This window comes from Acanthopagrus latus, chromosome 8 (assembly GCF_904848185.1).
Source record: "Acanthopagrus latus isolate v.2019 chromosome 8, fAcaLat1.1, whole genome shotgun sequence".
Taxonomy (NCBI): Eukaryota; Metazoa; Chordata; class Actinopteri; order Spariformes; family Sparidae; genus Acanthopagrus; species Acanthopagrus latus.
In genome coordinates, this window is record NC_051046.1 from 11,762,429 (window position 1) to 11,774,041 (window position 11,613).

The following is an 11,613-nucleotide window of genomic DNA, read 5'->3' on the forward strand; positions in this document are numbered from 1 at the left end:
CAAACCTGTTCAGCATGCGACCTCCTCTCAGCGCGCACCGACAAAGTAGGTGAAACAACAACTCCCCGTGGTTCAGCACGGAGCTATTTAAAAAGCTTAGGGCTGTTTTTAACTAGAACACTTTTAACGGAGTTTAGCTAGAACACAAGGGATATTTTATATATTTTTGGTATTGTGTCAATTTAGCGTCGTCACCTACAGCGAAAGACTCACTTTTAAGGTTAGCTACAAAGTCAAAAACAGCTAACTGGCCGGTAAAGTCCGTTATCCGACAGACAGCATGTAAAGAGACTTCATTCACGACATTTAAACAGTATTGAGCTTTAAACAGCGGACTTTTTAACTTCTTCTGTAGCTGTTGAACTTTGGTGACGGTGACCGGGATGTTTCCCCTCGACTCGCCCTGGAACATCTCGTTCGCAGGTTGTGGCTTCCTCGGCATCTACCACGTCGGCGTGGCCAGCTGCCTGCTGGAACAGGCTCCTTTTCTGGTGCAGAACGCCCGGCACGTCTATGGAGCGTCTGCTGGAGCTCTCACTGCCACTGCTCTGGTCACCGGAGTGTGTCTTGGTACGTGTTCCTTTGGGGTATTATAGTATTTCCATTTCTATCCTCAGAGTCTTAAAGCGACACTGTGCACTGTTTAATATTGTAAATATTAAAATTCTTGGTTTGAATTTATTCCCCAAAACTGGATAGTGCCCACTCAAGTTTAAAGTTGTAATTGCTTGTGCTATAAACTGCTTAAGTATACACTTCTGTGTAAGTACTATCAGCCAGAATTAACCTTTTCACACTCAGACAATATACTGTATCTACCATAGCGATGGATCATTACACTACTCAACATTAGTTAGTGATATTGGGATATGGGTGCATAGATATGTGCATGGACATTAAATTCAACATGTCACATTATTTGGGGGGAACATAAATCCACACAAAACACAAAATAAAAGTGTACATATGTCATATAATATCAAGTCAAACACTGTAATATCCGAACATTATAATAATAATAAATAAAAATAATAACTCATTTTGAGGAGGGGACTTTTGCTGCATCAACAGCAGTGTCAGTGGTGGAAAATATCGCTCAGGTCTTCTACTTCAGTAAAAGTTGCAGTGCCACAGTGTAGAAATACAATTAAAAGTCATGCATTAAAAATGTTACTTTGGTAAACAAGTCGTAGCATCAAACACCTTGAAAGTGCCTTAAGTAAATGTTGCCGTCTCCTTCTGAGGAACGGCCTGTTTCAGAATCAGATATAGCCTAGTGTTGTCACGATACCATATTCGATACCCGTGGATAAAATTGCCACGACATCGAGGAAATACATTTTCTAATTTTTATGAAAGGATGAATATAATAAAGGCTTGTTTGCTGTGAGCTAATCACAACAGCATCGACATTTATACACTTCTGGAGGAGGTGGGTCTATAGTATGTAGTGGTGCATTTAAACTGATTCAGTTCTAATACAAAAAATGTATATATATATATTTTGATACTTTTAACAACACTAATGTATTGTTGCCTTATTATTATATTAATAATTGTAATGTTGTGGCTAATGACAGTGGGGCTAATTTTAACTACTTTGTATACAGACGATTCATCTGAATACAACATAAACATTTTTTGTTGTTTGCTTTGTTAATTAATAATTTAGATCATAAACTGAGCACATGATTTATATGTTTAACTGCATTGTAATTAGGTATTGCAGCTGTGAGATGGGCGGCTCAGCGGGTAGAGCAGGTCGGCTAGTGATAGGAAGGTCGCAGCTCCCCCGGGATGAACTGAGCTGCATGTCTAAGTATCCTTGAGCAAGATACTGAAATGCTTGTCCAGGGGTGTAACCTGCCCTCGCCCAGAGACAGCTGGGATTGGCTCCAGCAAAAACCCCCACGACCCCATAAAATGGATAAAGTAAAATGGATGGAGCTGTTGCATGAAGAACCTTGTTCATCCCATAAACCTCCGTCCTCGCTCCCTTCTCTTTGTCTGATCATTTACAGCATCTTACAACGTCTTAATGTCTTCACAGGAGAGGCTGGGGCAAGCATCATCGATGTTGCCAAAGAGGCGAGGAAGCGATTCCTCGGACCCATGCATCCTTCCTTTAATCTGGTGAAGATTGTGCGTCACATGCTGCGGCGGACCCTGCCAGCCGATTGCCACCATCGGGCCAGTGGTCGTTTGGGTATCTCTCTTACCAGAGTGACTGATGGAGAAAATGTCCTGGTGTCACACTTCAACAACAAGGAGGAGCTGGTGCAGGTGTGTCTCGAGTATGTTTTACACAGTATTTTGCAGTAGTGTTGATTTATATGAATGAAATCAGATATCAGGATATTGTTGATTAAATACCGCTATACCGATTATGTCACAGTATTCTAGGGACAACAGTTTGACACATGGTTATCAGTAATGTAGATATGATTGTTGATTTTAGAGCTGTAACATTTAGAATGAAGTATTAGAGAAAAGACTCTAGTTTTAGCCTCTCGAATGTGCTTTATTTCCTTCTATACTGAATATGTGTATAGACATGTGTTTGACTGATGGTTGGATGAAAGAAAACACTTGATGACATCATCTTGGGCTCTGGAAAATTATAACAATATATTTTCACATTTTATTGTCGAACCAATCGACTGATGTAAAAAAAATGGTCTGCAGATTAGTTAATATTTAAAATAATTGTTGAGATCCTGACAGGTCGTTGCATCATAACAGTGTTATAAGTAAGTTATAAGTATGTAGTTTTACACTGTAATAACAATATAATAAAGACTCTATTAGCCTTACAATAGGGCTGCAACAAACAGTTACTTTCATTAACAATTTATCTGTCGTTCATTTTCTTGACAATTAGTTGTTTGGTCCATAAAATGTCAGAAAAACAGGACGTCATCAAATGACTTGTTTTGTCCATAAGGCACAGATTAGTTTAGTTTAGTTTACTGTCATGAGAAGTAACCAGAATAAACCAGAAAATATTTACATTTGAGAAGCTAGAATAAGCAAATTTACCCTTTTTTGATAAATTGATTATCAAAAAAGTTGCAGCTGTAGTTTATAATATATTCATGATTTCTTCTTTTTTTATGTTAAATTTCATCCAAGTTAATTCCATCTTGAAATTTAAAAATATATACATAATGTCTCTTGTTATCTCTTGTGTTGAATAGGCATGTGTCTGCAGTGCCTACATCCCAGTGTATTGTGGCCTCATTCCTCCCACACTGCAAGGAGTGGTGAGTAGATTCAATACTACACAAGAGTGCACTGTTTAATGTTGCTGATATCCTGTATTTGGTCTAATGAAGGAAAATTACCCACATGGATTTTAACTTAAGAGCTGCACGCTAGTCATTGCTACCGTAGCAGTGTAATGATCAGGCCGCCTTGCTGCTCTGCTTGAACCATGTACTGTATTTCCTCTCATTGTGTGTTTTTTGTTGTTGCTTTTGGCACTTCTTTCCATTTGTAACTACCCCCATCAGAGCCCCCCCTTCCTCAAGAATGTGTTTGTTCTGAATGGCACGCGTGTAGAAAGGGGAATGTAGAACTTTATTTTTTTTTTCTTTTCCTTGCTGGACATGTTTCTAGCACAAAGGTTTTCTAGGAAGCATTATTGAGCAATGCCAGCACTCCAACCCTCCCTTTGTGGCCTCTGTGACGGAAGTTAAGAGCTTACATGTGCTTGCGTGTATGCAGGGCCTGTGACCAAAACTTTCAGAGTGGCAGAGCCAGATGTGACCATGCTGGCAGAGGCATTAAGGTTGTTCCGTCCTCTCCTACCCTCAGTGGCTCGAGTTAAAAACAAAACTGATGCCACTCTGTTCTTATCTGTTGATGCGTGCTGCAGGTTTAAAAGTTCATCAGCTTCCAGGAAAACAAAACGTGAATCAATTCCCAGGATAGGATGTTACTATTATCATGATAACAGACCCCTCAAAGGATTTACGGTCGGTCATTTGAATTTTGCTCTGGTGCTAATATGCATCTCTTATCATTCAGCGATATGTTGATGGAGGAATCTCCGACAACCTGCCTCAGTACGAGCTGAAAAACACCATCACCGTGTCTCCGTTCTCTGGGGAGAGCGACATCTGCCCACGAGACACCTCCACCAACATACACGAGCTGCGGTTCACGAACACGAGCATCCAGTTCACCCTCACCAACCTCTACAGAGTCTCCAGGGCACTTTTCCCTCCAGACCCAATGGTATGTCACCAGATTACAGCCTTCCTGATCCATACGCACACTAACACAGAGATGTCTTGTATTCAGATAAATTGATCAGCTGAGATGAACTGGAGTGAACTCACTTGACTCATGAAGTGTTTGTGTTTGTTTTGAGTGCAGGTTATGAAGGCCATGTGTAAGCAGGGATATAAAGATGCTCTGCATTTTTTGAAGAAAAATGGTAAGAAAGGTGTTTACTTTCTTTTCTAACCCTCAAAAAAATCACAATGTACTCAATGTTTAAACACAGACTGATTGATACTTTGTCAAAATATAATAGTATGCACTCATTTTGGTGACTTCTATGTTGGTTTATGTGTTATTTTGACAGTTTGTAAGCACATAATCATCAGTCATTAATTCAGAGATCTGCTGCCTTTGGCTGTGGTGCAAGCATACGATCTGTATCAAAAGAAGTAACTAAACTAGAAGTAAACATGTGAGCAGTAAACAACAGGAAAATGGAAAAACTCAAGTTTAGTTGAGTAAATGTCCTTAGTTACATTGCATCACTGATTATAAGCAATTGATTTAAATATGATATAATTACGCTAATCACAGATAATGATAATGCTTTCACATTTAATTCTGTTTTCAGAATTGCTTAATTTCAACGGACCTCTCAGGGACAGACCCCTGTTAGCCAGTGGCGCAGAAAGTCAGGATTATAACGGTTGTGAAGAAGACAGTAGAGGCGATGAAGATGAGGCAAAGCCACATGTGGAGGAGGGAGCAGTAATTGTTCATGGCCTCTCCTCAATAGAGGAGCATTTCATGGAACACCTTCCACCAACCCTGCACAGAGGTAACTTACCATCTAAATGCAATGAGACGGAGTAGTTTATGATTTCATAGCTCGTCTATCGTCACTGTCCTTGAAAGATATGTATCTCTGAATTGTGAATATTTTATGGGTTAGAGAAACAACCACTGCTTTAATCTGTGTTTATCTGAATTTGTAAAAGTAAGAGAACAATTCCTCTATCACCATCCACAGTGTGCAGCAGTGGATTTCCATTGTATGTGGGAAAAAACATCAACAACACACATTTACAACGGGCTTGGGGTAACATCATATCTCCTTTTTTATCACATAAATGCAGTAAAAAAAGGAAGATGAATGCCAATGGAGAATGTTTCTATGGTAACCATAATGACTGGAGATGTTAAACTGACTAATCAATTATTGCAGTTAAGAATTAAATTGATTAAACATGCATCAACCAACAATCACAGATGGCACAAATACAACAAAAGTATCTTGTTACAGTTTACTAATATGTTTTAATAAATGATATCAAAAAATAAAAGTACAAAATTGTGTTTAATTAAAACACCTGTAATTTGACATTTAAAAAATACAAATAGACTCCAACGGATGTCAGCCTCAATCAAGTAGCTTAATTTCAACTGTATCTAAAACTGTTTCAGTGGTTAAAACAGTTTTCTGATGGAAAATATCAAACTTAATTCATATATTATTCATGATTAACCTTCAATCCATTGTTAGGGCAGTTGACTATCCATTAAAGAAATTGTTTTAAATCTGCGTCCCTGATATTGACACAATGTTTAATTTGATGGGTTGCCAAGCTAAAGCGAACATCAAGATAAACATAGGAAACTCACTTTCATTTCTGCAGTTGAAGAGCAGATAAGAAGTAAAAGATAATTCTGCCTAAAAGTCAGTAGTAAAATATTGTTTGCTCAGGTATGTGTTAATATTGGAACAGTACTATAACTCGGTAGTTTGACCTACGTTCAAATGGATTGGATTGTAACTTCTGTGTATCATTGACAGAGAAATGCTGTATTTGCTTACAAGAAAGACTGTTGTATTCACTGTACTGAACATTTTAATTTAATATAACGTGATTTGCCTCCCTCTGCAGCTCTGGTTGAGGCCTGCATGGAGAGGAGGAGCCTGGTGCAGTCACTGAGCAACATGCTGCCTGTCAGGATGGCCTCGGCCCTGATGCTCCCCTACACTCTCCCTCTGGAGTCTGCCATGTCCATGACTCTCAGGTACTGTAGAACTTAATTACAGCTGGTCTAATTCCCTCCTTATTTCACTCAAAATAGTACTATGGTACAGTACAGTACAGTACTACTTTTGTGTGTCTACTCAGGTCTTATATGAACACTTGTTTACAGCAAAAGTAATTACACTATTTTAAACAGTTTTACAACATTTTAATTGAATAGTGGGGCTGAGCTGAACATGTAAAATAGCTGAAAATACTTGACCAGGCCTTCTTTGCTGATCGACTAACTGCAGTTTATCTCTTGTGTAGACTTCTGGAGTGGCTGCCAGATGTACAAGAGGATGTTGGTTGGATTCGAGAGCAGATATTAAAAGTCCTACAGCATGTTCTTCGCCAGGCCTCCAAAAGCATTTCCCAGCATGTATCTGCCAGGTAGGTGATGTCTCTGCCATTTATATATGATGACGGCAATTACACAGGCAGCTTCTTTCATCCAATTATTACAGAATACATTAAATACAATTTAGCTGCTATCTGGTATCTCTAATAAATTAACATGGCAGGGTTTCAACCTGACTGACCCTGCAATGACTGACTTTTGTGACCACTTGGGGGAGACAAAAACAAGATGTGAACACAACATTGACACATCATCAGCTTTTACGTCCACAAGGCAAACTTGTTTGCAAATGTTTGCTCATTGACAGTCAACATTAGCATGAATTTGGACAGGCCACCTGATGTATTTAAATCCAATATTCACCAGAGACGTGGACTCCACACATTATAACTCAAGCCACCTTTTTTGATGACTTGGAGCTTGACTTGAGAGAAAATAAATGATTTAAGACTCAACATGGTCTTAAGTTAAGCTAAAGACTTGTGATTTGACCTGAGACATAATGACTTTAACTTGTCAGTTTTCATTTTAAAACTGCAGTGTAGAGATTTTATTAATCCCTCTTTTGTTATTTGTTTTCTTTGATTATATTTGTTTCACTGGATTTTAGTAATGATAACACAAACTCAGTTAATTGTCATACTTTTGGCAGGTTAGATAAATTGGTCAATAGTATTATTATTACACAGGTACTAATACCTTGTATTGTTCTCTTTATAATAAGTGGATCCTGCAGGTAAGACTGGGATTTTCTCGTGACTTGGACCAAATGACTTGAGTCACATGTCTGGTATTCACTCTCTTGTAGCTCTGTTTGCAGTCTGCTATTCCTGAGCTAGATATCTGTCTCTGTATCTGCTAAATGCTCCACTAAGTTCGCTTCTTTTTTTCTAGCTGAAAAGCTGTCTGAAATTAGATATTTGATTGGATTTTATGTTCCAATGTGTTGGATTTTAAGTTGTTTTCTCTCTGAAATTTTAGCAAATACATATGTGTTTTTAGCCTAACAAAGTATGTATCAGATGTGTGTCAGAAAGCTATTTATGAATTGTCAAATCGATTTTTGCTCTTCTAGCTTTTATACATCTTTAAATATGTGATCTGGGCCCAAACACTTCCTCCAGATGCTATTTCAAATTCTTCATCCTGATAAAAGTACCAAACTGTTACAAGAATAAAGGAAATTACATCTACCGTGTTAAACATTGGTCGGGGGAGAAGCACCCAGACATCTGTTTGATTTTACTACCCACATTTTCAATGCCTGCTACAGCTATGGCCATCAGCGCAGGGAGAGTGAACTAAAACAGTAAAGTTGTGGGACAGACAGTTGCAGTATAACTGACTGTAAACCTAGCTGCAGATTCCGATGATACTTCTCTGTAAGAGCGATCCCCTCAATTGTCCATTGATACATTGTTATAAAAATATTTATTATAGCTGCTTCAAGCCTCATCTTTCACACTTCTGCTTTTACCAACTCCAGGTTTTCCTGTCAGCTGGAATTACACCACTACCGGTCCCTCCCATCCCAGATCAGCTCCACCAGCCTGTTCCCTACCTGGGTGAACGAGAGCAGTTCTTCAGTCCTGGACGTCTTCACACGTCTTGACCAGTACAAGAGGCAGCTGTTGTCTGGAGTGCTGTGCATCAACATGGACCTGCAGGGCTCCTTCAAAACAAAACCGATGTCACCAGATAAGAGCCCTCCATCAAACCTCTACCAAGAAGGCCTCACAATGCACAGAGGCTGTCTCGATATTGCTCCTGTTTCCGACTCAACCATCAGCAGCTCTTAAGGGCTTCTGACAGGTTTCTGATGCAGCTGTGTCAGCACTAAACTGATTTATAGATCAAGGAACATTTGAAAATAATTTAATAAGAGTTTTACATCTGTTTACATCCTTACATTTAGGTATTTTAAAGCTGCCAGGGAAACTTGTATAATCTAATCAACCTCTTTGCATAGGGGTTGGAAATGATAATAATTTACTACTAGTTTACTATATTTACACTTAGCGTGTATTAAATATTTCTGACTAATGCCTGAAACTGAAGTAAATCTTCAGCAACAGAACAATGGGGTGAGTCCTTGCACACAATATGTCTTTAGGTCTACAGAGGAGCATTTAAACGTGTGCTCACACAGTCATGTACAAACTTGAATTACAGGACGTTACATACAAAAATGCGCACTTGAAGTGGCGCGGTTAAAATAGGCGAGTGTTTATGTTTTTAGTGGAATGAAGTCAGACCAGTAGTTAACCACAGTGTTCCTGCTGTATCCGGCTGGGAGCTCCAACTTACTTCTGGTGGAGGATGCTGACTTGAGGAAGGGGAAACTGTGGATGTCAGAGGTAGTTACTCCATTTATCTGATGCAAGTGTCAATGCAGTATTGTGAAAAAAAACATTGTCTTTATGTTTCTAGGTTTATATGAATGTTAATGTCTTTACGGTTATTTATATGAAAAACCTAAAAACTGCTTTGCCTTTTCTCTCATTCCTGATTTACGTGAGTTTCAACTCATTTAGATGTGATTTTATATCTACATTGTATTTAATTTTTGCCTAAAAATCAGTGAACAGTAACTTAGATTCCAAATTTTAACAGTCAATCAAAAATGTGATTTTATTTTTAGTCATGAAATAATCAGTTTGATCTGAATTGCACTTTGTCTTCTAATGTCACTGTACAGTTTGACGTAAGTTGAGTTTGTTTTTGTCCTTTTTAAATACTTCTCTTGCACTCTGTACTAAGAAACTGCATGTTTGAGCCCCAAGTTGTGCCTTAATGTTCAATGAAATAACTACCGAGTGAATGTAACATATAGTCAAAGTGTTGCCGGGAGTAATATTTATGTGATTATTAAATAAACTGGAATTGTTTGACATTCACTGCAGCTTATGAATGTTTTCACTTAGAGGTCTGTTGAACAACAATGATCCTCACATTACCCAGAAAAGCTCTGACATACAGTGGAAAGTGCGCACAGGGCAGAGAACAGTACACAACAGTAAGAGTAACCAAACAGTGGGCTGGCAACCTGAAGGCGTTCTTGGGAGGCTTCCCAATGATCCCAGCAAAATGGCAATTAATCCCAGTTGATGCCTGACTTGTGAGTGTAAAGCACAGAAATAATGTAGCTCTTGTACAGCTGGATTCAGTTTGACAGTGACAAATATATATACAAAGTTACTTTAAATTAGTTAGCGGTTCATTCACCTTTATTTTATGTGATTGTATTCTTTATATCCTGCTTAGAAATAAGAAGCTGTGATTGTAAAACATAAAAAGTATTGTATTCACGACAGACTAATTATTTTGGTTTTTTGAGTATAGTAATAAATCCTGGAAAGATGTAAGTCTCTAGTTTGATCTCTATATAATAATGTCTACTATTAATGCCACTATTTGGCATTAATTAATGCCATGGGTTAGAGGCAGATCATCAGGCTTTACTTTACAGCTCTGTATGAACCACTCAAAATGAATTAGGGGTAATAATAGCATATTTTAGTGTGTCACTTGATTATTTTCTTCTTCTGTATCCCAATATCCCTAACTAATTTTGAGTAATGTATTTTCATGAATGACAAAGTCTTGTAGAATATATATATATATATATATATATATATATATATATATATATATATATATATATATATATATATATATATATATATATCAAACCAAGGTGTTGTAACATGAAAGTAACATGTTGGTCCCAATAACAAAATGAAGTCCACCCCCCTCCACCCCATAGGAGCTGCGTCATGTCAGTTAATCTCTAAAACAAAGAAATTAAAACATGGTAACAAAGGCTGTGATTAAAACAAAGAGGATTTAGGATTTACTGCAGACCAGACAGTCAACAGTCGACGTACCGTAGTGCCAACACTAGAGGCGCACACCGGGATACCCTAAGCCTTATGCGGTCATCATAATAATAAAAGTCGTCATCACACAGTTTTAGGAGTTTGGATTTTTTGCGAGACCTTCTTTCATAAACTGAAACAATCCTGGTTTCAAACAAGTTCGCTGCAGATACAAAATGGACCGAGTAGTTGAGCTGGGTTTTTAAATGCTAGATGTACACATACAGTATGGTCATATTTTTGCGTGCATACGTGACAATGCCTTCAGTGATGTCGGAAAAATCTACATTAGCTCAAATAGTACTTTATTTACCAATATTTGCCTCTGGAGCATGGAGTATGTGTTCAGTAGATCTATCTGATGAAAAACATACAATGTTATATTGGCCATCATTTAAATAGTGTATATTTCACTTTTTCATTTCCCATGAATTTTGTGACACTCAAAATAAGGTGCTACATTAGGACCTTATTTTGAATTCATGAATTTAGGGTGCCCAGCCAGTGTCAGTTCAGGTTTTAATCTTATCTTTAATCCTTGTGTTTGTGTGTGTGTGTGTGTGTGTGTGTGTGTGCGTGTGTGCGTGCGTGCATGCGTGCGTGCGTGTGTGTGTGTGTGTGTGTGTTGTCAGATCGAATCCACCATATGATGATTGATTAGGCCCCAGTACACTGAAGACACAACACAGCACATGAACACATTATGCTCATAATATGAATAAATATGTACAATAAATACAAATAAATACTACACATGCAAGATGAATAAAAAGGGAAATTAATATGAAAAAATATTGAGAATTTTGGTTGTGAAACAGTATATTGTTTGTGTGACCTACAATAAACTATACAAAAAAGAATTATAACATAGTACCAAAACCAAAAAACAGTAGTCCTTCATTTGGTTTAATTATCTGAAAGAAAAAAAAATAGAGGAAAAAAGAAAAGATATGACGAGAAAAGAAAAAATAAGACTAAAGACAACAAAAAGAAGAGAAAATAAGTTTGTAAAGTGCTGTATGGTAAATACACTGTCCCTCCCTCTAGAAATAGGAATGTCCCAGCACCACCTGAATGCAGCAAGACTGCC

General features: G+C 37.9%; 1 protein-coding gene across 3 annotated transcripts; it reads left to right on the forward strand.

Moving 5' to 3' along the window:
• Nucleotides 1-9,542, forward strand: pnpla2 (patatin-like phospholipase domain containing 2). 3 transcript variants are annotated; one of them, XM_037107132.1, is made up of 10 exons: nt 1-45; nt 356-570; nt 2,051-2,283; nt 3,198-3,263; nt 4,030-4,239; nt 4,381-4,441; nt 4,859-5,065; nt 6,153-6,285; nt 6,555-6,677; nt 8,132-9,542. In XM_037107132.1, exons 2-10 carry the CDS (start codon nt 384-386, stop codon nt 8,442-8,444), a joined length of 1,533 nt encoding a protein of 510 aa, XP_036963027.1. In that variant the 5' UTR covers nt 1-45; nt 356-383; the 3' UTR covers nt 8,445-9,542. The 3 variants fall into 3 exon arrangements, with proteins under 3 accessions (XP_036963027.1, XP_036963026.1, XP_036963025.1); XM_037107131.1 differs by lacking the exon at nt 1-45 and adding an exon at nt 52-220; XM_037107130.1 differs by lacking the exon at nt 1-45 and having other exon boundaries at nt 52-570.
• Nucleotides 9,543-11,613: the final 2,071 nt, after the last annotated feature.

Bases quoted from the DNA above. Each gene is read 5' to 3' on its own strand.
- pnpla2 (XM_037107132.1), top strand. From the start codon at position 384: ATGTTTCCCCTCGACTCGCCCTGGAACATCTCGTTCGCAGGTTGTGGC. The intron at 5,066-6,152 runs GTAACTTACCAT...CTCCCTCTGCAG, and splicing joins TCCACCAACCCTGCACAGAG to CTCTGGTTGAGGCCTGCATG. The intron at 6,286-6,554 runs GTACTGTAGAAC...TCTCTTGTGTAG, and splicing joins GCCATGTCCATGACTCTCAG to ACTTCTGGAGTGGCTGCCAG.